This window comes from Prionailurus bengalensis, chromosome E4 (assembly GCF_016509475.1).
Source record: "Prionailurus bengalensis isolate Pbe53 chromosome E4, Fcat_Pben_1.1_paternal_pri, whole genome shotgun sequence".
Classification (NCBI taxonomy): Eukaryota; Metazoa; Chordata; class Mammalia; order Carnivora; family Felidae; genus Prionailurus; species Prionailurus bengalensis.
Window position 1 is genome coordinate 24491129 of NC_057360.1, and position 27145 is coordinate 24518273.

The 27145-nt window shown below is 38.6% G+C and overlaps 1 protein-coding gene across 13 annotated transcripts in view; it reads right to left on the minus strand.

Moving 5' to 3' along the window:
* SMG7 (SMG7 nonsense mediated mRNA decay factor) overlaps nt 1-27145 on the minus strand; it is a 92403-nt gene that overhangs the window by 2870 nt on the left and 62388 nt on the right. For 3 of the 13 annotated variants that reach the window (XM_043568005.1, XM_043568000.1, XM_043567999.1), the window contains 18 exons: nt 23596-23767; nt 22322-22393; nt 21339-21489; nt 20822-20957; nt 16183-16345; nt 15334-15490; nt 14183-14253; nt 13034-13094; nt 10275-10394; nt 9003-9429; nt 7050-7194; nt 6186-6565; nt 5127-5498; nt 4211-4360; nt 2176-2256; nt 1290-1449; nt 444-614; nt 182-327 (listed from right to left, as the gene is read on the minus strand). In XM_043568005.1, the coding sequence (XP_043423940.1) occupies nt 182-327; nt 444-614; nt 1290-1449; nt 2176-2256; nt 4211-4360; nt 5127-5498; nt 6186-6565; nt 7050-7194; nt 9003-9429; nt 10275-10394; nt 13034-13094; nt 14183-14253; nt 15334-15490; nt 16183-16345; nt 20822-20957; nt 21339-21489; nt 22322-22393; nt 23596-23767 (3135 nt within the window). The remainder of the gene's footprint in view (nt 1-181; nt 328-443; nt 615-1289; nt 1450-2175; nt 2257-4210; nt 4361-5126; nt 5499-6185; nt 6566-7049; nt 7195-9002; nt 9430-10274; nt 10395-13033; nt 13095-14182; nt 14254-15333; nt 15491-16182; nt 16346-20821; nt 20958-21338; nt 21490-22321; nt 22394-23595; nt 23768-27145) is intronic. The other 10 variants (XM_043568004.1, XM_043568002.1, XM_043568008.1 and 7 more) reach the window with 5 other exon arrangements.

The window sequence follows — 27145 nt, forward strand, 5'->3', positions numbered from 1 at the left end:
ATTCACAAATTAAAAACAACTTCCTATTCAAGAATCTTCTAAGGCAGATCATGTTTCTAGGACTTAGCTAGATATGTGCTATAGATCAATCAGTTCTAAGGGCCTTAGGAATGAGCCTAGCTATTTATGTGAACAAAAGCAGAAACAGCTCTCATGGCTTGTTTTCCTAAAACTCACTCACCTTTAGGCTTTCCATGAGGACAGCAGAGGAATCCTCCATGGAGGGGCCATGGCCTGTCCAGGTGCCACTTGGAGTGCTGGCCTGATGCCAACTGCTCTCAGAGGCTGATGTTGCTGAGAGATAATCAATGCCGAACCCACCCATGGCTGAGAGATGCAAAGAGATAAGAATTCAAGATGTTCTATCATTGCCAAACACCAAACACCAGAGAAGGGCAGAGTAAGTGACTTCACTTTCACTAGGCAAGAAGTCTGGACCTCACCTGGCTTATCAGTTTTCCACCGATCTGCAGTTCTCCTATCCCTGTTATCTGGAGTCCCGATAGGTCCAAAGTTGGAGAATGGAACAGAATTATGGTTATGTGTTGGAGGGGAGCTCGGCAGGCTGCTTGGGTTAGAGGAATGGGGAGACTGGCTGGCTGGTGTTGAATGATCTAGTAAATACCAACAATAAAACAACATAAGACATTAAATAGATGTTCCACAAACATACCAAGAACTTGAGTTTTCTGTAGATCTGATCACTTAAATTCTACTAAAAATAACCACAGGGCTTTGGGACAAAGGTAAAAATAAGGGCCCCCAAAGGGACTCTGCCAGATGCACTAATCCATCTTAAGGCATACTCCTTGCTTTAGAAAAACAAAAAAAGCAAAACCAAGCAGACAATTTTGTGCATGCACTATTTTGGCATGTCTGTTTCAGATAAATTATCTACTGGTATTCTCTAATTGCCTAACCTTAAGAATTACTATTAAATCAAACTCCAAGTATAAACTTGGGATTAAAAAACCCCTCTATTTTAAAAAGTTCAACTTTTCCTACAAAGAATGAGTATCTACAAACCAAACTAAAAAACAGCTGGAAACCTTAAGCTAAAACCCATATTTTTCTCCCTTACAACTCTGCTCGTTATGGATGTAAGAAAAAGCTTTTTTTAGTGGCATTTATTTCATGAACTGGCTCATCAGGCTTTTTTCCTATTTTCGTTCAGAAATTACTTAAAAAACAGAACAGCTAATATATTTATAATGTAAAATCATACTGATTCACCATCAGTTTGAGGGTATTAGAAATGCAAGGTCTGTAATTTAAAGACTAGCCAATACCTGAACTGGCAGGAAGTGATGGAGACCACGGGGTCCCTTCAAAGAGGGAGTACAGTGATGTCTCCTGGGGGGCCAGCGAAGGATTAAGTTCTGTTTTGGAGCTGGTTGTCAGGTTTTTCCCATATACCTCATTGAACATACTGTTATTTGGGTATCTTTCCTGAAAGACAATGACAACCAAATTACAAACTCACTGCAAGGAAAGAGATTTCAGCAAATGTAATGTTCATGTTCATGAATGACTGATACACTTTAAGCTTTTCTTTTTTTAAAAAGTTTACTTGTTTATTTTGAGAGAGGGAGAAAGTGTGCAGGTGCACTTGTGTGCGCGCGTGCATGCACACACACAAGTGGGGGAGGGGCAGAGAGAGAGGGAAGGAGAACCCCAAGCAGGCTCCGTGCTGTCGGCCTGCAGCCTGAAGTGGGACTCAAACTCAGGTACCATGAGATCATGACCTGAGCCACAATCGAGTCAGACGCTTAACTGACTGAGCCACCCAGGTTCCCCACTTTAAGCTTTTCTTAGTAAGACAAACTTTTGAAGACTTTTGTTTCTTTTGGTTTCCCTGTCAAATTCATTTTCCCTCACCCTTTATTTTCTCTATCTATGTAAAGAACCCAGATTAAAAAGTACAAGTAATTCACTTGGCTGAACAACAGAGCCCTAAGGATTTCCATATTAATGAGAAGTTAAAGGGTTCAAATTTATAACAAACAAGTATCTCATATACCCAAATCAGAGAGAGAGACAGAGGATAAAAAATCTGGAAGGCAGCAATATATGGGAGAGAAAGCAAGAGAAAAATAGGGGTACTGAAATAGAACGGGAAAGGAAGTTCCAGCCTACAATAAAAGCACAATGCAGGATTCTTCACTGTTGACCCACCTGATTGAGAGAGAATCCGGTGAGGGACAAGAAAGAGGATGAGTGTGACATGAGCTCCGAGGGCTTCTCTAACAAGGATTTCTTCACAGTGCCAGAAAGAAAAAAAGTAGTTACATTATGGCCTCCATTTTCTTAGTATCAATTTTAAGTTTCTACACAACCAGAGTAGAGGACCACCAGTTAAGCATACTTGTACTTACCTGTCATGTACAATGTCGGGCTCAGAAGATGTGAATTACATATTCCTACCATGACACCAGCTACATGCCAGTTGCCACAGGTGAGTCAGAACCCTCCCGGATCAATACCTCTAATCTAGCACAGAGATCCTGGCAGGGACCAGGGACGCTGGAAAATGGCAGTTCTGAGTGTTTACTAGCAGGAACTTTCCCAAATCCCCTTGTTAAGAGGTGCATTTAAAATACTCTCAAAACAAGACACTGAACTGATCTGGCAGTCTTTTTCCCCCAATTTTTAAAACACTCACATTAATGACTTAAAGGCTTTCAAATCTATTTGACAACTGGTTTTGTCAACATGGTTCCTAAACAGCTATTTGTGGTATATGTTAAAATAGTTGCTGAAGTTGAGCTTACAGGTACTGGCTCTAAGGAAACTACCAGGAGAAAAAAAAAGCTGAATCTCTGATGCTCACTGTCCTTGAACGGTAGGTCAGCAAAGCATTTATTAAATGTCTGCCACATGCAAGGCACTGTCACACATATTGTATCATTAACAACGTTAAATATAGAAAGTATTATATATATGTTTTGTAAACATGGGGAAAACAACCCTAAAACACTACCCTCCACGTCCACTTGCACCACCACCAGTTTCGTTGTGAATGGAGCTGGGGGGGGGGCGGGACATGGCGGGAACCAGGGAGCCGTTAATGAGTTGTCCGAGAGGCAACCCCCTGGCCTTCAAGCCGCACGAGCAGAGAAGCAGCAAGAAAGGCAAACACACGGAGCCAACAGCTTAGCAGTTAAGTTAGGTTTCCCACAAACCCCTAGGTGCCATCACTGTGCTCTCCTTCAGTTTCTAGGGGATCTCTTATTTCTCTCACTTGGGGGAAGAGTGGCAGTCTCTTTGCCCACTCACGAAATTCAAGCGCCAGGGATGGCAGCTTCTATCACGAGAGACGTGAAGCTTTTATTTCTAATCCTAAAGTCAATGCATTTTAACCTTATGAACGTTTTCTGGCCTCATGTTTATGGGAAAGAAATAGCAAAAAAGTAGAACTCTGAATTGTTTTTATGTTTTGCTAAGATGGAGTAGAGAAAGGGAAAAACTTTCTAGCATACGTCTTCCCAATTTTTTTTACATGCTCCCCCACCTTCGCAGAATGCTATGTAAACATCAATGAGCATATACAAGGCCATCCTTTGAAATGCTAGAGGATTGTTTTAAAAAGATACCACTAATCAAAAAAAAAAAACAAAAAACAAAAAAGATACCACTAATCAATACATAAGGCTTTAGTTTATGTCATCCTAGTTATTTCTCTCTGTATTCACTCATTTATGGTATGCCAACGTTTCTAAATAGAATTCTCTTCATTTTTACTCATTCTGTTTATGAATCTCACTCTGAATTGAAGTCAGGGCTCTTAGTTAACCAAAGAGAAAAGAGCTACATACTCTTCAATAATGTCACTAAAAAATCTAGAACATTTATATGAAGAAAAATCTCACTGCTCCTAAGCAAGATTAAACGATCCCTGAAACTGCTGGGTTTAGATGGAAGTACCACCTGCAAAGTAAGTTAATTTGCCAGCATCACATCCTATGACCAGCCCTGAATAACACTTACAACAAAGCTAGGACTCGGAGATTTAGAACCATGGAGTCAGAAAGGTTTTGCCATATTCTACTACCGTTTGAAGGTTAGCTTTGGCAGTGAAGAAATAAATTGTACAATTCTGTAAAGAAAGAAAGCTCAAAGCTCCAGAAAAAAAAGAAACCATCTATTCCAAGGACTACAAAATCTCAGGAAAGAAGCTGGGGTTAGAGCAAGAATTACGTCAAATACATACAAAGAGGCTCCGTCCAGGAAGAGAGGCGAGAGGGCCCAGCAGAGCTGGGTAAAGATCAGGAGGGTTAGAAAAAATCAGCTCTTCCTCTTCCTCCAAGGCAGCCAGACTCTTTAACAGGTCCGGAGGAAGCAGAGGGGAGCTCTTGGGGTCCTAGTGACAGAAAGGATCACAGTGAGATGTAGTAAGGGATGACAAAAGCACAAAGGAGTAGCAGCACAGTTAGGGGGATAGAGGTAAGTACAGTCAAGCAGAAAAATCCCAGGGAGACGGTACTACGCAAAGAAAAAGCTCTGAAACAAGCAAGGTGACACAGGACAGTGGCAGTGAGAGAGCAAGACGGTAGAAAGGAGCAAAAACCACTGACAAACAAGGAGCAGCACATCAAAGGTTAACGCGGCCAGTGAGGAAAACAATGCGTAGCAGGGTGATCAGCGTGATCTTGGGCTAACAGAGAAACAGCTCTTTTTAAAAGTTACACATGCACACCCATTTCTCGTGAATAAAGAGAGAAAGGAAGGAGAGCTCCACTATCGAAGATAAGTGGCTGACTTCGTTCCTCTCAGAAAGCAATTTGTTTAAATACGCTGTAAACCTATTTTTAAACTCAGATGATTCAGCCCAACTGAGAGGAGCTTTGTTTCACGATTCCCCAATATGCCGCGTGCAAGATTTCTGCACATGATTTCTCTGCCAGACCACCACAGTCTGCATCGGTGACAGAGTCCCTCGCTCCTCCGAATCCAACAGACTGTGCCAGTGTGTGGAGGAGACCAGGAGCCACACCAGGTGCCGGGCAGCGTGCCGCAGCGCTAACGAATCGGAGAGTGGCCTTTACAAGCATCTGCTTTAGAAATTCGAAAGATACGCAGCCCCACACCTATGTCCGCTGTGTCTGGTGATGGGAAAGGACACACACCTCAAATGGCATCCTGGGCACAGGATCCTGCTCTGGACGGAAGACTCCTGGTGACCGTTTGCCTCTGCGGTCCACACTTGCTTGCTGGGCCATGACAGCTCTGTTATCAGCCATGCTGTAGGAAGAATCCCAGTAGAACTCTGGGACCTTGACTTCTGAGGGATTATGGTTATATGGCTCCATGGGAAAAGGCTTCATTTTTTTCTCTAGAGGCTGCTGCTGCATTACAGGAGGTTGCAATGACGGCTCAAACAGTTTTATGGGGTCTTGGGGCTGAAGGTAGTAGGACTGTTTCACAGGCATGATTTTCCCTAATGGGCCTTGAACCTGAGGGGGATTCCACAGCTGTTTGGAGGCATCTGCCTGTTGATACTAAAAAAGAGATGCTTGTCATCAAGATGAGGATAAAATGCAATGTTATATTCAATACTCAGGAAATCACAAAATGAACTTGAGAAACTTAACTGACAAAACTCAGTTTCCTTTACCCTTTATGTTTTTCAATACGCAGAGCTTTCTCGGATGATGGGCACTGAACTCACCTTCTCTTTCAATTCAATTATTTATGAGGTTTAATGAACAAATGAAAGCGTGTGTGCTATGTGTGTGTGTTCCCCCTTCCCAGCCCAAGTACTGTGGGGTTGATGATATTTAAGAATGGTGTCATAGCTTTCTTAACACCTCGTCAAGATTATGATTCTATTTCCCTCCTGTAGTTTATTTTCAAATAGGAGAATTATTTATACAAAGTTCTTCTCTACAAAGTTGACAAGCAGCAGCAGCAGCAGCAGCAGCAAAGAACAGTAGTTAAGATCTATTATCCTTTACAAAGGAGAAAGGGAAACATCTGAACTTCCCTAAACAGCAGAGAGAGTGTATTCTTCTCCATAATCCTTCCATAGCAGAAACATCTGGAAAGCTTAAGTAGTAAGCTTTGGTAATTTTGGTATTTCTAATTAACCAAAGTAAGTTTGGTATTTCTAATTAACCAACCACTGGACCATTCCAGTCTCCCCTCCTCCTGATCTTGGCTGGACGGTACGCACAACTGTGACTCACCTGCTGGAACCCAGAGTGGTGAGGAGGGCTTTTCCCCAAAGCCGGCACGGCTTTTGTGGGGGATTGCTGCTGAGCTAGAGCTTGAACCTGCAACTGGCTTGTGGACTGTGCTGTCGGCTGAGCTGGTAAAGATGTAAGGGGTTGCTGGGAAGGTGGCTGTGGCTGTTGAGGTCCCTGGTTCATTGGCCCTGGTCCAGAGGGCCGTTGCTGGCTGTAAGGAATGTGGGACTGTTTCCCAGCTTGCACCTGGTTTCCTGCTGGAGAGTGAGCTGTAGGCTGAAGAAAGGTTCCTGGGACAGAAACACCAGCTGGGAAGGTGTAACCTGAGCCCATAGAAAATGCCACAGGAGGGGGAATAACATATGTTGGGGGCGGGAACCCTTCAAAATAGAAGAACATAGCAGCTTTAGTTCTAAAGACACTTAGCAATATAAAGGCAAAAATAAGTCATTTGGGGGTAAGGTGGGGTAGGGTAGAAGAAGAGGTCTTCTAATAAATTATAAACGGCAGGAATCAGACATCAAGTAAGACTGATCAAGCATCAATCTTTAACTTGATTTCAAGAATTAAATACAGAGTATTGGCTGCTATTTCTATCCACTGAATCAAGTGGAGCATTCTAAAGGTGGTTTCTTAAATGCTATGTTTAGTGATAGGAATTCCTTCATGATAACAAACATGCATTTGTATATATACTACAGAGAAATGGTTCAAAAAGAACTTAGTAAGCATCAGAGAAAAGAGAACTTCCTTCTACCTTTTAACATTATGGTTTAGTAATGTAACTCTGACAGAGTATAAATTATTCAATGAGGGAGCAGAAACTCCTATACAGATGAGATTAAGTAGAAAATGTGTATTTACCTGGCCGGCTAGGAAGAGGAGGGAAGGCTCCAGGGTGATGAATGGGGATGAACTGGGAGTTACTTGCTTGACTTGGGGTTTGAGTTACAGGTGTTTTCCTGGCTTCAGACACTGGAGTCTTTCTTAGTTCTGTCTGGGATTTCACCTATGACCAACAAAAGCAAAACCATCTATAATAATCTGAAACTCAAATGTATCACAAAGAAGAACCTCTAAGAAAGAATTTAAAACCCCATTATGTCAAAAAAAAAAAAAAAAGCACATGAAGGTATTTAATACCTAAGTAAAAAGTGGGGAAAAAAAATCAAAACAAATTATTTGTCAATTAAAGATAGAAGGGTTTCGTTTAATTGGTGTGATGATTTTGCTTACACAAAATCATGAACATACTAAATACAGAAAGGACCTGAGAGCTCATTTGTTTGACAAATGAGACATCTGATACCAACAGGTTAAAAAACTTGCCTATAATCTTAAGCCACCTATTATGGGCTCCAGGGCCCTTTATACTCAAATTCATTAGACAACAAACATGGATAATGAATTAATAATGATGAGTAACTCACAGGAGAGACACTTTGGCCCTCAGTTTAATTTCATCTGGGCAGCCTCAAGCATACCAGTCAGGCATCCACCGTCCACCCCCACCCAATGCTACCACCCCTTTAGAATAAGGATACTGTCACCAGTAAGAACAGGGCCCAACATTCTACACAATGAGCTAGAGAGAGTAAGATGTCACATGCATTGCTCAAATTGAGTAAAATGAAGGAAAACAGGTACATTTACAGAGAACTTAGGATGAGGTAAAGAGAGGTGATACACTGACTCCTGTCAAGCTTTCTTTAATCATCTGGAGGCAGATTTAAGAGGGATAAGAGACCAGAAAGGGGATGCTCAGACTGGCCCTTGCTGGGAGGCAGCTGCAGAGAACGGAGGCAGAGCAGGCAGGACATACTAGACTCACCCCTCGAACACTGGTCCTCCAGCTTTCTACATTTCATCTGGCTTATTCTCGGTCTTTCCCCAGCACCTCCCTCTCCCCATGCCTTTTCTCAATTTCTGCCCTGTTTTTCTCTGTTTCTCTATTAATCTTAAAATGCAACTATTATGTGCTTATTTCTCTCCTTCTCAAAAAAACTCTGTAGATGAAACAGGCTGAAGGCACTGTTTATATCTGCAAGCAGCCTTCAATAATGTAATGTTACTTGTGCCTACTGCAAACAAATACATTTGCCAAAATATGCTAACAAATCACATGGCTATTTAGGTATTTGTTCAGACGTGAACGGTATCAATGAAACCAGCACAGAACAAAGATCATCTTTGTTGACATGAAATCATCTCTATCTCCTCTTTGGAAAGGTTTTAAGAAAAAGTCACAAATAATAACTGAGTAGTGTTTACCTTTTTCCAGCAAGAGACTTAAACTCTTGCTTTACAAACTCCCATGAGCCAGGATAACACTAAAGTGATACAATGCCACTGGCTGGGACAGGTATCAATGTCAAGAAAAAGTCTCATCTTTTTCCAAGAATATATTTTATCTTTTTTAGTGAATCTGAAAAAAAAACCTATAAGCCTTAATATACTCTTGGTCCTACTTACTGGCTCTGTACAAGACCCTACATTTCCCAATAGAACACTAACAAATGGCAGTTACACCTTCTAAAGCAAACAGAATTCTTTGCGGAACTGACAGCTCTGGTCATTTCAAACTACCTAACTGAAAGGATTGACAGAAATGTCAAGACAGGTTGAGATTTTTTTCACTCACATTACAATTTCTACAGGTTGATGGAGTAGCCACCTACCACAGCTCTTTACATGACCTTACTGTGCCGCATTCAAGCTTCCAGAAGAGCCAACTCTCAAGCTTTAGGAACAAAATGAAAAATCTTGCCTTTTGTGTGAGCCTTCCTCTACCTGCGTTATAGTTCAAATACAGCTTACCTGCACTGCCACATTCTGCTTTCCTGTTTCCTGTAACTTTTCTAAGGTGCATTTCTTGGTTTCTGTTTTCCTCTTGTTGTTGTCCTTCTTTCCATCATTCTTAGTTACAGTTATTCCTTTGCTATAGTCCCTTCTCACCTCTTTGGGAGGAAAACTTCTTCCTTGGTCTCTGTTCACTTCGCGCGGCTTAATGTTCTCTTTGAAGGTGACCATTGGTTTCTCTCCTGTGTCACAGTTGTTGCTTAGATTACGGCCCGTGGACAGCACTGATTTCAGTCCTGGGTTCCCGTCCGCAGCCAGTGACTCTATCATGGATGTTTCTTGCAGAATGAGGTTCTCTTTGGCTTCACTGGGGTCTTCCAGTATTAACTCAGGAATTTCTGTGATAAACAACAATTTCCCTACCTCATTTTCACACTGAATCAGCCTAAAAAAGTAAAAATAAATCCACATATGAAAACCATAAACCTAAAAAACAGTAACAATGGGACTGTGCATGGACCCAACAGTCAAGTAAGTACATTCCCAGCCCTAAAGACTTAGAGACAACAAGATATTACAGTGTAATATTTTTATATAGCATAAAAAGCAGTTACAGAAAAACTCAAATCCTCATTATCCCTTAGCATCACCACACATTCCCACACCCCTTTAATGCTTTCTAGTAATGACAGCTATATTTACTGAGCATGTCTTAAGTACAAGGCCCTAGACCAGACCCTTGAAGTAGTGATCTGTAATTCCTGTTTTATAGGTGTGAAAACTAGAGCTCAGAGGGATTAAATTCATTCAAGCATGCGACCAGTTAAGTGCTTACAGTAGTAGGACAGGAGCCTGCATATAAAAATTAATCTGAAATAGTTACTGACTTTGGAAAGGTTAGAATCACCTGGGGAGATCCTAAAGACACACACCTGGGGGAGTGGCAGAACTAGAAACCTATCTGACTCTAGTCTATCCTGACTGAAATGGACCGCCACGACCCTGTCAACACAAATCACCATCCCTGTGAACATACAATTTTGTTAGATTTACACAGATATTTACAAATGAGAGCAGAAGTTCATGATTACCAAGGGAGACAATGCTTATTTCTCTACACTAGGCAGTGTAATGGGGAGCACAGAGATTAAACAGAGTATACTTATGATCACCAGGGTCATAATTTGATGATGTGTTACCAGCATCCTGGCTTACGAGTTTATAATCAAGAGCATCGTACCAGAGCCTAAAACACATGTGGGGTGTGTAAGTGTATCTGATAAGAAATACCTTGGCTGATTATCAGCAATCCATTTGCCTATAGAGATCAAGCGCTGCTGTCGTATTTGTCGTTGCTGACCTTCTTTGTCTCCTGTAATGCCCTGGTGGCCTTTGGAGAAATCCAAGTTCCTAAAATCGAGATAAGCACAAATTACACAAAATTAAACTTCTAAAGGTATTTCCCAGGCAACCACGCTTACCTAATTTAAATGCAATGGTTTCAGATTTTTCCACATAGGCTAGCCACTAAATTCAATCGACTGCATTTTGAATGTATGTTGCCGAAGATTTTAAATACAGTGAAGCAAAACAAAAAAGACAATATACATTTGCATATTTTTACTCAGATTTTACTTTCTAATTGAGCTAAAATAAGTCACAACTTTTATTTAAAAAGATACTTTTACTGTAAGAACGAAAGTTTTCATCAACACTTACCTTGCATTCTACATAATTTGCTTGAAATGACCACTGTAATGCTAAGGGTCTCCGAGTATGCCTATTCTAATAAACAGTATTAATCTATCTACTTTAGGTGGCCCTAAATCAGAAAAATGTATTTATATCAAAAAATATATACAGCAAAAAGCTCATTGACATTAGAAAGGTAAATCAACCTGAAAAAAAATAAGGATTTTCAGATTTTTCCTCATTAAACTCAGTATTATTTTTGAGTATCTAAGAATTGCCAGGCTGCAGGATAGATGCTGAAGACACAAAGATAAATGAGATAGAGAAACAGTATCTCCCTAAGGAAGAAATAATTATAAATCAATCTGATAAGTACTGTAAGAAAAACTACGCAAATAAGCATAGTTAACAGGAAGGCTAGTTCCTTCTGCTAAGCTCTGAAAAGACTTCACAGATTAAGTTATTACCTGAGCTGGACCTTGGCAGGTGTGTTAAGTGTTTACAGGCTAGTAAGAGAAGGGCAGAAGAGGAAATGGGGCTGCTCTAGGCATGGCATGAACAATGTGTCAGAGGAATAAAAACAGTTACTCAAGAAAAGGACCTACCCAACATATACTACGTTAAGGATTAGGGGGCAGGTGGCAGAAAATACCACTGAGAAACTAAGCACTTGGACATGAAGCTAAAAAAGATATTGGAACAATTGGGGATGAGCGAACTGAAGTCTTTGCGTTATTAATGGGACTTCAACAGGTCTGTATTTTTAAAAATATAATCGTGAAAGCAGGGCAGAAATGAGCTACAGGAGAGGGAATCTAAGTAGGGAGGTTGATTAGGAAGCTTTTTATACTGCAGGTTAATGGTGATAAAAGCCTGAACTATATAGGGAAATAAATGGGAGGAGGTGGGTCTAAAAGGCATTTTAGACACAGAATTACAAAGACTTGGTGAGAAAGATTAATGGAAATAAGGATATTTTTTAGAGTTCATGTAGGTGGATAATGGCACACAGATAAATATAGAAGGATTATTTTTTTGCTGACCTAATAGGAAAATACAAGCTCATTTTGGGTCATGTTAAAGTTTGAAATGCACAGGGAGATCAGATTGTTAAACTATGAGTCAGAAAAAAAGTCAGACACTGAAACTTTTGGGCTTAGTTACTATCCAAGAGATGAATGCTTCAGACGAAAGGATGGATTTGATCACCAGGGAGAATATAGAAAATGGGAAGGAAAGGACAGGGAAGAACACTGGAGGATAATATTCTGAGTGATGTGGTACAAGGGACTGAACTAAGAAAAACAGCTAAGAAAAAAGGAGGCTTCATATAGGAGTGGGATTAATAAACTCAATGCTAGAGAAAATTACACAGGATGAAAATTATAAAGAAGTCAATGGAGTTTGGTAACCAGAAACGCACTGACAGTTTAAGTTGAATGAGGCTGAGAAATGACTGGGAGTGAAGTGGGGTCAGTAAAGTTCTCACACACTATGCTTTTAAGAAGTTTGATGATGGGGGTGCCTGAGTGGCTCAGGTGGTTAAGTGACCGAGTCTTGATTTCAGCTCAGGTCAGGATCTCATGGTTTGTGGGTTTGAGCCCTGTGTTGGACTGTGCACTGACAGTGCAGGGCCTACCTGGAATTCTCCCTCTCTCCTTATCTTTCTGTCTTGCCCCTGCTTGTGCTCTCTCTCAAGAATAAAAAATAAACATTAAAAAAAAAAAAGTTTGATGACGAAGAGAAAGATAGAGCAACATCAGAGGAAGAAAGGGTTGTCAATTTTACTTTTTAAAAAGAACAGGGTACACTTGAATGTTAGCAGGCCAAAAGGAAGTAACCAGCTGTTAAATAAATAAAAAGATACTGAACTACAACGCAGAGAGAGGGTAACAAGGACACAGACCAAAAAGTTCAACCTGAAAAGGAGTAAGAAGTTCTTCCTCTAAGAAGAGACAAAAATGACTAGAAAAACAAATTGCTTTGTCATTATTAATGATATGAAAAATGTCAAGCAATATCCTTTGGTTTGCATTTGGTTCCCATTTTTGAGATTTCCCCTCTAATTTCAACAAAGTATAAAAAAATCCAGTGAATAAATACCACTTGGGAGAAGCAATTTTCTTCTTTTCCTTTCCTTCCCCCCAAGTCTGTAAAAGCACTCAGTATTGGCATTACAGAGCAATTAAAGGCATGACATACACAAATCTACTTCATATTAAAAACACTTTTGCTTTTAGTTAAGAAAATAAGACAAAGCTGGGTAGATCAAAGGTTCTTCTACACCCAAGCCTGGTTCCTAATTTTAATACTATAACCACTGATAATAAAATAAAGCTCCTTCAGCTGCCACCCACCTGAAAGAAGGTCTCAAAGCCAAGAATCCTTGTAACTCAAACTCCTCTGGAAGTGGTGTAGCTACAGAGGGGTAGAAATCAAGATTTGTAAAACATTTTAATTTAAAAACAGGTTACCTCTGCGCACTAGACATTGTCCCCTAATACTTATCTACTACTCAGTGCCGAGGGGGATGGATACAATGGACTATTTTTTCCCTGGCAGCCTTAAAAATTCATAGCCCCACATCGGTAATCCCACTGTTTAGATTATCTCCTTGTTACTCAAAGTATTGAAAAACAACACCGACATCATCCAGGAGCTTGCAAGAAATGCAGAATCTTAGGCATTGTCCCAAACCTACTGAATCATAACTGCATTTTAACAAGACCCCAGGTGATTCGTTTGCAAATTGCTTGAGAAGCACTGATCTGATGGAAGTAAGATCATCAGAAAGGAGTTAACTACAGATTGTTCAGTGCAGAATTATTTACAATGTGGAAAATTGTACAGCAAATGGACAGTGATTAAATACATTATGGCATATCCACAGGATGGAATACTATGCGGCCAGTAAAAAAAAAATCACACTTCAAATGTTTAAATGGCAAAGGGAAATGCTAACAATGTAACATTAACTTTAAAAAGCAGGCACAAAGCTGTATCTGATATCAGTCACAGGCAGGTATGTATATGTACACTAAGAAAAAGGTCCCAAGAAAATACACTATAATATGAAAACAATACAACGTATCTTTGTAAGAGAGAACCATGGGTGACTTATGTACTTAATGTTTGTATGTCCCAGATGTTCTATAATAAGCAGGTATTACTTTAACAGAGTAACACTGTTCAAATTAATTCTCTTAAAAAAAAAAAAAAAAAAAAAAAAAAAAAACAGTAAAAATGAGGAGGGAGGGAAGAAGCCGGAAAGAATTTAAAGGTATTGTACTCTCTGGACTCCTATTCAAACAGGAGCATATGCTGCTGAAAGAACTGGAAGAACATTCCCTCTACTTCTATCCACTTATTCATGATAACTGCAGCATTGAAAGTCCCTTCTGAGTTACTGAACTTAAACGAAAACAAAACATGTTTTTCTCTCGCCTTAAGCCTACTATCAGTGATGGGGAACGATGTTAACAACATCAAGTTAAGTTAGCCCTTACCATTAGTACTTGAAAGATCCTCTTCATGGGGATGGAAACTATTTAGAAGAGAAATCAGCCAGGGCCAAATGCTGTAAATTAAAAAGACAATTCAGACTTTGTCTAAAATGGAGATACTAGAACACTAACAATCCAGGACAATGTTATCTATAGGGCCTAGACTTTATGTACTTTCCCTTCTCGCTTCAGCATTTTCAATGCTGTATGATTTCCTAAAACCTATTTTCAAAGATGTCTGTCTAGGTAAAAGATACACCAGAAGGGTCATATTTGCACAATAGAGACCTACTACTGCAGGCCATTTCCCAGACTCCTAATTTAACAATTAGTGAAAATCGTTTGTCAGTTTTAAACACCGATAATTGGTACTGGGAACACACTGACCAGAGAAACAACATATTATGTTTTGATAGAGCTGTCACACACATTATCAGTTGTGGAATCCACTGCTAGCTCTTAATCTGTGACGGGGTTGGGGTACACCATAGTCAAATCACATCCTTTGTTCAAAGTAATGACTACACCTTTTTCTTTATGTGAGAAAGTCCACACATTGTTAAAATACCAAGGTAAACTGAAAGTTTTCATTTGTTACCATAAAATCAAATCTCCTAAGAACCATCAGAATTATTCTGAGTAGAGATTAGAGAGAAAACGGTGAGAGCCAAAATAACTCCCAATCCTCTATGCTCAAAACAAGCAAATGTAACTCAAACGCAGTGTTACTGTAAGGCAGGACCAAACAGCTTATGTATAGGAAATAATGGAAAAAGTAAAAAATCACTTCTCTTCAACTTCTAAACAGAAAATTGGAGCATACTGTAATGGGTAAGAAACAAACTGGTTTTTACTTCAATTTCATTTTGAAATGTGAAAAATGCTTTTTCCCTATGATTGCAGCCAGGAATGGGGGGGGGGGGGAGGGAAACACACAGGGAGTCAGAAATCCTTAAGATTTTGCCTCACACAAGAAATTCAAACAAATAAATGAAAAACATACAAAGAGGTCTTCAGTTCAATTTCCAGAGAGTGGGTGGAAAACACAAAGTCTTCCATTGTTCAGATGTTGTGTTTTAGAGGCGGTTTCTACATATCCATGAATATCAAATAAACAAAGCACACAAACTAACATGAAATTCTAAGACACTTACTACTGTCTTTCATCTACCACTGCCTCCTGAAAGACCCTGGGTCTGAGTCTCAGCCAGTCCATGGAGACCTTGACTGCAGGAAGGGGATAGGCATTGTAGGACTCCTCCTGAGACTTGTTCTGGAGAGGACACTTGCACAGGATGCCAAGAAAAGACACTTAAAGAAAAAAAATGTATTCAGAAAACATAAGATATTTGAAACAATGTACCAGTCCAAATTAAACTAGCATTATAAAACTTCTGCTGTATCTCCCTTAATGCTTAAATACTTCACAGTTTTGTTTTGTTTTTTTTTTTAACATTTATTTTTGAGAGAGAGAGAGACAGAGCAGGAGCAGGGGAGGGGCAGAGAGGGAGACACAGAATTGGAAGCAGGCTCCAGGCTCTGAGCCATGAGCACAGAGCCTGACATGGGGCTCGAACCCACAAACCGTGAGATCATGACCTGAGCTGAAGTTGGTGGTTTAACCGACTGAACCACCCAGGGGCCCCATCACAGCTTTTTACTAAAAAGGCTTTTATCCCCCATGTTAAAAACTGTTACAGGGGTGTCTGGCTGGCTCAGTCGGGGGAGTGTACAGCTTTTGATCTCAGGGTTGTGAGTTCGAGCCCCATGTTAGGTGTAGAGATTACTTAAAAATGAAATCTTTAAAAACATGTTACAGGTGTATTTGATGAGGGGAGGGTATCAGGAGATAAAAGGACAGAACTTAGGGTTTAGGCCTATATAGGAGGCATTTTTGTTGTCACTAACACTCTGAGGATGAAAATGCCTAAGATTATGCTTTCCAAAGAAGACAGCACAGAAAATTAAATGATTTGAATTAAAATTAAAAATTTAATACTCACTAAAGAGGGCCAGCAACTGTGTCCAACACAGCTGCTCATCTTGGCTATAACTATGCTGCTCTGTTTCATTGCTAAAGTCACGAAGGTGATGAAGTTGAAACAGGTTGATGACAGTGACGTGAACTAACTGCTGAGAGTTGAAAGCTTTTTGGAACAGCAGCCTCTGTAAAGTAAGACAGAAATACCGCAGATTATCGAGAATAGGAGCCACCTTCAACACAAGAACTAAAGTGGCAGTCTGCATTTAGAACCAGATGGGTAACAGAGTCACAGATGAGTCAATGACTTCATTCATTCATTCATTTAAATTCAGTTAGTTAACATACAGTGTAGTTACTGGTTTCAGGAGTAGAACCTAGTGATTGATTCATTACTTACATATAACACCCAGTGCTCATATCCCAGCAAATGCCCTCCTTAATGCCCACCACCCATTTAGCCCATCCCCCCACCCACCTCCCCTCCAGCAACCCTCAGTTTGTTCTCTGTATTTGTCTCTTATGATGTGCCTCCCTGTTTTTATCTTATTTTTCCTTCTATTCCTCTAGGTTCATCTGTTGTGTTTCTTACATTCCACATAGGAGTGAAATCATGTGATATTTGTCTTTCTCTAATTTATTTCACCTAGCGTAATATACTCTAGTTCCATCCATGTTGTTGCAAACATCAAGATTTCATTCTTTTTGATCACTGAGTAATATTCCATTGTGTGCGTGTACACACACACACACACACACACACCACATCTTCTTTATCCATTCATCAGTCAATGGACATTGGGTTCTTTCCATAATTTGGCTATTATTGATAACTCTGCTGTAAATACTGGGTGCATGTGCCCCTTTGAATCAGCTCTTAATTGTAGGATTTTAATCAAGTCCAATGTGGTCTGATATCTCTCATGCTGACTCTTTGCCTTGAAAGGAATTCTTGAAAGGAATGAGCCCCAACACCACAGAGTTCCTCCAGCTGTTTTTCACGATACTTTTTTTTTTTTTTCCCCGAGAAACCATGTATTTTTTAATATGATGCAAAAAAAAGTTTTGGGCATCAGTCAGTAAAAGTATACATCTTAATCCATTAGAAGTGGTTTTATATGAGATGCACATATAGTAAAATATTAAATTAGAATCAATGACTAGAAAGTAGATGTACACAGTAAAAAAGAAAAATTTCAAACCAGAAGACTAAACAATGTTTTTGAACTTCTGGTACACAAAGTATGACTTCCAAAATTTGTCATAAAATTTACTCTTTCAAAGGCTTGACGCATTTAAAGACACTTATTTATAAATGAGGTACAGAGCAACAATATTGGAACACAGGGTAAATGATATACTAAAACAATTAATAATGTGGTACAGGCCCTTCTACAAATTATAACACTGACATGTTTCCCTATTAGAAAAGTACATGTATGATCTTCATCATCAAATTCCTTTACCTTAGTAACTAGTGTTTATAGCAACCTGCTAAACCAGGTTATTACAAGAAGAATTCACTACATGCTCTCAGCCAGTGGCCTCACCCTTCTACCTTAATATCTGCAGTAATTTTAGATTACTCCCATAGAAAATATTTTTCAAACACAAGTTCCTAACAAAGCTGACAGCTACAAGTGATGATATCTTGGCTTCACCCTACACTTTAGCTACAGCCAACCTCCCTCCTTCTCACTGTCACTAGCCTTATAGTGGGAAACAGACAATCTTACTGATGATTCTACAAGCAGTGACAAGAGATCCTACCATCTCAGAAATTTAGAACTGCCTTTCTCCAGCAACTTCTGAGTTTTTTTTCTATTTACATAAAGAACCTGAAACATCCAGAGTAAGTTTTAGGATCCTATTAGCAAGATCTCTCCCATTATCACGGCAGGAAAATACCATTCAATTCCACTTCAGCTACTCTCTCAGCTTCCTTGCCACCTACCATGCCAGTATATACATGGAGAATGCTCATTCCTTTTTCAAAGGCATCAAGCATTTTTCCTTTCTTTAAAATGTCCCCAAATCCTATCTCTTCTTCTGAATTCTCCCATAAAACTTCTCCTTCAGTCTCTATATCTAACCTTTTAGATAAACTGACCATTTATATAAACATATAATATTGGCAAAAAATGAGAATATTAATTTGTATTTTTCAAAAAGCATTTTTTCTTATGAGTAAAACAGAACAACGTATCTATTGATCCATTGGCATTTTATTTTAGGCAGCAATGTCCTATAGAAGACAATCACAGCCCTTTAAAGGATTTTCTAGTGTATGCACAGAAGAATTAATGCATGTGAGTCTATCCTAAGTACTAGCAAATGAGAATGTAAAATTTCACGAAGGCACAGACTGTGTCTTGCTCTCCCCTCCACCTCTAAAATCCTAGAGAAGTATATGGTTCACAGTAGGCACTCAGTAAGTACTTGGTGAAGGAATAATTCACATCTTTAGAAGTAAAAGTGTAATTATGTAGTTATATTTGCATAAAATTTAGATTGTATTGTAGGAAGCAGAGGGCCTCACTAGGAACAAAATCAGATTGGAACGGACACACTGCTACTCAAAGGCACCTTCAACAGCAGCTGTGGAGTTTACTGAACTCAGTACCATGAAAAAAACAGCATGTATTTAACATATATAAAAAGGCTTGCATCTCATTTCCTAAATCACAGGCCTTAAATCTTTTAATACACCTCAATTTGGTAAACATTTCTGCTTAGTAGCTAAAGATTACTAGTTAGATATGCTGAAGTTTACATGTAGACGACACTAATTATCTACATATGCTTTAGAAACACTTGAATATTTACTCAACTGTGCTAGAATTTCACTCCAACAATGTTCTTCTGGTATTTCAGTAATGAGTAAAGTTAAAAATAGATCTGCCTCATGCTATGTTTAACTTTAGAGTGTTGGAATGATACTTCAAAGCATCTTTTAGGAATTGTCCACATAACCCCCCAAACTTTATATATGGAAATATATATTTCAATATTAATGTTTGAACTTGAATCAAATGCAAAACTGACTAGACTCTAGACCAGAGTAACTTCCATATAGAGAGGACCTAATTAAGGTAGGTTCCCCCCAATCCCTATTTCACAGAAACAGAACCAGGAGCAATCTCAACAGGTCATTGGATCCAATCCCCTGCTAGTTTACAGAACTGTACCTAAACCATCCAAGGAAGACGACTGTCAACCTGACTTTTAAGCTCTCAAAAGACAGAATCCTTAGCAACCCCCTACAGATATCTTTTTAGGATTAATGATTTTAGTTCTGACCTCAGAAAAGACAAAGAGAAGTTATTTTAAAATAATCCTTCATATATCTGACCACTTATAATGAAACTATTCAGACTTGTTTGTTTTGTACAGGCAGAATAGCTTAGTTAGGGCATAAAAATTAGTTGTTCCTTGCTTGTACTTGATTCTGTAAATCATGGGCTAAAAGTTGAAATAGGCCCCTAAAAGAAGCAGAAAGCAGCAGGAGACTCTAAAAGATTATTCAAAAACAAATTATTTCTATTATAGTTATTTAGTACAATCTCTTGTACATAAAAAGTGTTAACTGCAAAATGATTATCTGTAAAACTACTTCACATTGACTATACTTGGCTAATTTATGTCTCTTAACTAAGTTTTACAATCTCTGGAACATGTTACTTTTATACTACTTATAAAACTGTAAGGCAGTTATAGACAACATCCCAAGTGCTTAGATACCCAGAAGCAACCAAGAAATATAAAATGTTCTTTAAGACTGTCTTGTTCATGGGGCGCCTGGGTGGCGCAGTCGGTTAAGCGTCCGACTTCAGCCAGGTCACAATCTCGCGGTCTGTGAGTTCGAGCCCCGCGTCGGGCTCTGGGCTGATGGCTCAGAGCCTGGAGCCTGTTTCCGATTCTGTGTCTCCCTCTCTCTCTCTGCCCCTCCCCCGTTCATGCTCTGTCTCTCTCTGTCCCAAAAATAAATAAACGTTGAAAAAAAAAAAAAAAGACTGTCTTGTTCACTGTTGATCCCAGTGACTAAAACAGTGACTGACATTAACAGGCAGTCAAATATTTGTTGAATACATGAATTAAAGACAGAATTAATACTGCTAATTCAATATTCTAATAAAAGATCATTTTCATATATATAAATATAACAAAGGTTAATTTATTTCCTTACACAAATTAATAAAAGAATGAAATTCTCATTCCTTTCCTTCAAACTATCACAAATCCTGATGGATCAAAGCACAATGAGAATAATGAGCCCGGGTTGCAAAATGGAAATATTATAAAGTAGGTACCAGAATTATATCTAAGAATATAAAAACCATCAAAAGTAGTACTTTCAAAACTGAGAGAGAAAGGTGCTTGATCTGAGAAGAAGGAGGAGTTGGTTTTTTCTCCCCACTTTGGTAACTTTCTGCCAAACAGCAGCTATTTAGTGAAAACACCACTGCTATATTTCTTTATAGATGGTATCTCTGTTTAAATTGAGGGGATGCTGTATGCAAAAACTCCATATGCTTCAAATTTACTTTTAACCAAGAGTTCACAGCTAAGTAATGACATAAAAACTAGGAGTCAACTTCATCAATATCTTATGCTTCCTGATTTAGACAAGACAAAAAAATTCTCTATTTTTGAAATCTAACCTTAAACTGTTCTTCCAATTTCTCTCGAAGTGGGCTCAACTTTTCCAAGCTCTTACTCAGGTACACATGACCGTGGAATTTAATAAAGGCCTTGATGAAGTCAGAAACACTCCATTTGGTTTTCACCTCATCCCGGCTGAAATGGAAGAAAAATTTCCATGAATCTTAAGCAGCAAAATGGCTAACACCTCTTAAAAGAGGTTTCAGTCTGCAAAAAAACATTATTTGAGCACCTGATACACAAGGAGAAGACTCTGCATGAAACTTTTTATCTGCAACACACTCAGAGGAGTTGTGAGAATTCAGCAGCCTGTACTCCTCTACTGGGAACAAATCAGAGGCTGACTGCTTGAAATTCAGCAATGACTACATGCAAAACTATTAAAACGTATCTACATGTTGAGAAATTAGGCAAATGGAAGAGAAGCACAGGTAACTATCAGTTCTTGTACGCTATCAGGTTGACAGGTGAAGACTACCAGGTTACACAAAGTCCTCTTGGAAAAGTCAGCCCTACCTTTCCAGTGCTTTAGAAAGTGCTTTTTGTAGATTAGTGGAGGCAGCTGGGAACGGGAACTTCACAGCGATGCTTCTGCAGTAGTAGAAAATTGTGGTCAGATGGTCTCCTTTGGAAGAAGCTAAGATAGCCAACTGATTGTAAGGCTGACCTAGAGGAGAAAGTTAAGATGCTAAAGTAAGCCAAGATGCACAGTCTTGCTATCAGAATACAGGTGATCAGTTTTCAAACCTTTAAATTAATAATGGGGAGTATTTTATAAAGTAAATCTCATGAGTAACTCATTACAAATGGGCATAATTCAAAACAGTACACTCCCACAACAGAACATAGCATGTACAGGTTAAAAAGCACGTCATTAGGGTAGAGAGCACTAGAAGCATTGGTAAGACTTCACGTGGGCCTAGGAGACTCCATCACAATTACCACGTCTGCCACCGCTGTGGGAAAGCAGCCAGAGACAAAATGAAACGAACAGTGTGCCCAACTGCCACCCTGCTCGAAAGGAGCTCCTTTCAGAATCTAAAAGAATTTCAATTTGGCTTAACAAGAATGATGTATTTCACCAAACAAGAATCACTGCTAATGTCGATTTTGAGGCCATCAAAAGACATAAGCACTATCTCTTAGATAAATAAAAATTTTTCTGGTAAGGAAATGGTGGTATTAAGAGACAATTAAGGAAGCCAGAGTTATTGAAACAATTTTAGATCACATTAGGGGATATTCTTTTTATACTGGTTTACTGACAACAACAGTTTTTATTTAAAAAATCCACTTCTGCTTATATAGAATATACAACGAAAAGAAAAAATATGACCAAAACTCCAAGTCAATCAATACCAAATCTCCAAAACTTAATACCAAAACTCCAAAATCTTTTGCTTTCAAAAACCTGAAGAAAGATGAGCCTTATTTTCCATACTGCTATAGAGAATCAAGTATCCTAGTCAACCACGACTTGCTGTGAGAGGCCCACTCACCATTAGAGGGGACAAGCTGAGCTGCATGCCTATAGTAGGACTCTGCCTGGCTGGTCTGGTTTCTGTATCGAGCTGAGAAGAGGAAAAAGAAACTTTAGTTTAAAAACAAACAATGAATAAAAAAACTAGTAGGGTACTATTTTCAAAACAACTACAGATTTAAATTCTAAAGATAATAAACACATTAAAATTAATTTAAGATAATTAAAGACAGAAAATACTTTAAAACAAATTAACTATAGGATTATGTGTGAAGTGTCCATCTGGCCTTCCCTATTTGGGACATTCAGCATGGAACCAATTGTAAAGCTTACCTAGCCCCCATTTTCAGGTCCTCCAGTGTCATGCATCACCAGCTCCCCCTATGGACTATGCTGGTGACCTGGAGCCGGCCCACCAAGAAGGGGTGAGTTATATGGCACTTAAAAACAAAACAAAACAAAAAACACTATACAATATGATCTGAAAATTATGTATTTCTTCAATATCTTATAAACTGACTTTGAAAAATGTCTCATACCTACTGCGATATTAAGTATGTGTGTGCACAGGATACACTAAAAGCAAAAACAACCTAAATGCACTATTCACTGAGTCTCCATGCAGAACTTGGTGCTTACTTTGACATGACCCCACATGGAGTCAATGATTTATATGACATCTAGATATCTAAAATCTTCGAACTCAAAGGAATGTTCTCCATTCCTTGTTATTTGAGGACAGTTGAAACATAATCCTATAGTTAATTTATTTTACAACCCTTTTAGGTCACCTTAAAGGGACGAACAAGAATAAGTTACATAACACTCTCAGACAAACTACATTAAATAGAAAAACAAATTTAACTGCAAAAAGGAAACAATTAAAAATGAGGTTTTAATATACTGACGATAGGAAGAAAAGAAGACAATCTAGCTTCAGGAGTAACTTATAAACCCTGCAATTCCAAGAGTACAGACTTGTAATTTAAAAGACATTACGGCACCACTTTGAAAACTTTAGCTTTGATTACATTTTTGCTATTAATTTGCCTACATCTGCGTGAAGTCCGAATAAAATTTACATCTTCATATGAAAGTTACTATCTTGAAAATCCTTTGCCAATCCCAAAATACTGAGACAATGTAAATTCTTTAATATACAATTTATAATTTCCTCTTATGGCAAATGAAATTGTGTGTACATACTCAGTTTGAGGGAAAAGAGCTTCTTTCTATGACTACTCCAAAGAAAAGGACGAATATATTAGCAATTCCTTCACACCAAAGGCTCACCAATGTCTCCAAGGTGGACGAGGCAGTGCTGGCAGATATAAGAACAGGAGCTAGACTGTGGCTTCACTATGGCGCTGGTATGCGTCTGTTTATTGCTGATAATTCCCAATTGGGAAGACTTCACACGGCATGGTAAATCTACATTAAACACCGTACACAGTTCTTGTAATAACTAAAAGGAAAACATGAGCAAGATTTAGTGGTAAGTCAGAACTGGTAAGTCAGCAGTGCTCTAACAGTAAAGTTTGTATACTTTAACATGTATACCTAATATCATATACTACTGAGACCAGAGCAAAGACTCTAAGAAAACAGGATAGGATAACTAGTAACATTTATTATAAATCATATCTTTTAAATTCTTAAGTATTAGAGCAATCTAAGATGTGCATCTAAAAGGAACAGAAACGTTATTTAAAAAGACTTTTTTACCTGAATAGGGTATTCAGTCCCATTCAGCAAGCAACTCCAAGAAATTATCTATCTACTATTTCTCTTAGAGAGACACAAAAACCATTAAAGACTGAGTGGTTACAAATAGGACTTAAATGCAAGCCAACATATTTGTTCGATTTTAGGAGTTCCCTGAGATTTATTTTAAGTCCTATGTCAGTTCTTATCTTTGCATACACAATGGATCTGATACAGACCTGCAAGGGACTTTTGACATTTATGGAGACTACCCACTTCTTCCTCCTTTATCTCCTCTAGTCTTACTATTAGAGGTACCTACCTCCTCCTCGTCAGAACTAACTCCTCTGTCTGAGCATGCTTATTTCATTCTTGTCTGCCTCCTGCCTACCATCCCCTAACTCTTATATCTATTGTCAACTTCTCATGCTTCTTTGCTATGGCCTGCAAATATCAAGTGTCGCCCACAGAAAATATAATAATCCAAAACCAAAACACTCCCCTCCTTGATCCTAGATTCCTCCTCCAGTAACCTTTTAATGTCTCTTCCTCTTCTTAACCAAACTGCTTCAAAGGAATCCACACGTGTCCTATTTGCTTTCTCAATTCCTATTCACTTCTTAATCCATTATGATCTGCCTTCCACACAAACCCCTCTTCCCATCCTACCATCCACCACCACTCTACTGAAACTGTTGTCCATATGAGACCCAGTTATCTAATAAGCAAATACAATGGACACTTTTCAGTCATTATCCTATTGGACCTCTTTGCTGCATTTAAAACAGCTAACCTTAAGGCTGATCACTGAGCTTTGCTTTTTTGTTGTTGTTGTTGTTGTCTAACCAATCATTCCTTTTCAGCCTCCTTTATTCAAAAGCATTTCTCCCCTGACCTTGTTCCCCAAGGGTTTCATTATTGGCCCCACACAGTTCTTTCCGTTCTATTCCATCCATTCAAATATTTACTTAAATATATTCATTCAAATATTTGGTTACTATATCAGACACCATGGTAAGCAACAGGGATAACAGAGATGAATAAGAAAATCTATGTTCTTAAAGAGCTCACAGTCAAATGAGCAAGATAGATAAATAACATGAGGGTGGGGAGGGGAAGGGGAAGGGAGCAAGGAAAACATGATAGCTAGCATAAGCCAAGAGAATAATCTATATCTGTAGCAAACTGCATTCCCTAGCTTACTCGATACATTTGTCTCACTTATCCTGGAGATAAACTAGCAGCAATATAGTATATATAGTGATGAAGCTCTATTTTTTCAGATGAGGATATGAAAGCAACAGAAATATCAAGTGATTTGACTAACGTTACAAAATTAGAAATACATTGGTTCTATCACCACACTTTTTAATGTGCAGAATTCACAATATAAAATAAGACACCCTGAGGACCCAACTCATGATTTAAAATGTCCTACTTTTTTCTAAGATAAAAACCACTTCCATAACTGAATACAAATTCTGTGTACCCTTGTGTACCCTTTACTACTAAGCACAGGAATTATCTATTTCAGCTTTACTTATACCTGTACATTTGTAATGGGCAAGAATTTGCTGAGATAAAATTAGGTAAACAAGTAAATGCTCAGAATGGCTAGAGTCAGCAAATAGAAAAGGGAAGAAATACAGGAAAGGAACGAACAATGGGGGGAGAGGGAGACACCAAAAACAGACGAATGTAGAAGATAGCAAGAAGAAACATGGTGGATGGTAGAGAACGGAGTTTGGTAGGTACTGAAAGAACAGACTGGAACACATGGCAAGGCTAAACATCTATCAAGAAGAAAAAAGAATGTTCACACAAAAAAGTAAATCAAAGGTGGCTGGAGCATCATATAGAATGTCTTGTAATAGAATTTTGCCTGAACCCAGGAGTTGTAGGTGAAGATATCAGAAAAGTTCCTGCTGATTCAAAGATTCTGGGTAAGAGAGCTCTGGTTGATTTAGATGCAGAAACAAGGTGACACTAAAGAAGAAAAACAGATGTTTCATAAGTTGAACAAAACTATATTTGGCAATTATTCTGTGAAAACTCAGTATTACGTTATTCCACTGCTCCTTGGCTCTTCTATGCTAAAAATGGAGAACTAACTATGAAGGTATAGAACATCACCCCTCAAAAAAACTACAGAAAATAATACTTTTTTTTGGCTCCCAGTTTCTTAGAGTAACAACTACTTGTTCAGTTCTTTGATGTTTTAAAAAAACCTACAGTAGAATGTTGTTACATCTTTACTTTGGGAATTCGGTTCTGGCTTGAATTTGGTACCATGCTTTAAATGGCTCACAAAATGACAGCTAAGAAGTAAAAACATCTTCACAGAAATATAAATGAGGATAATCATGTATTAATCTCTTCTCAATCCACTCCAATCAGATTTCTATTCCCACTTTACCAAAGTCACATTTCATTAAATCCAAGATACCATAAATTGTATGATGAACTATTATTTATTGTAACATTGAGAGAAAAAAATACTGCCAATTAAATAGTGCCTTATCATCTCTTGTGAACTTCTAAACAAGAGACGTTAAAATATGAAAAACATTTTTAAATTATTTTTTAAAGTTTATTTATTTATTTTGAGACAGAGCACGCACATGCACAGGAGGGGCAGACAGAGAAAAAAAATCCCAAGCTGACAGCACAGAGACATGGGGCTTGATTTCATGAATGGTGAGATCATGACCTGAGCTGAAATCAAGAGTTGGAAGACTAACTGACTGAGCCACCCCAGGGGCCCCCAAAATATTTTAGAAATGAAGAAATACAGTATTTGTTAATGTCACCAGTGACTTCTATGCTGTCAAATCTTATCGGTCACTTTTTAATCATCTTATTTGACTTCTTAGCACCACTCAACAGGGATGACCACTCCTTCTTCTTACTGAAATGTTTTCTCTTGGCTTCCAAGTCACCGTTCTGATTTTCTACTACTGCAGTGGTGGTTCCTCTTGTGCTGACTTGTTCTCACCTAGCTCTATGGTTTTAAATACCCAACACTAATGTCTGACTAAGGCAGGGTTCTTCGTTGTAATCGTAAAATTTACTCTGGCCCTGACCTTTTTACTGGGGTCCAAGCTTATTGATCCAATTACCTATATGACATTTGCACTCA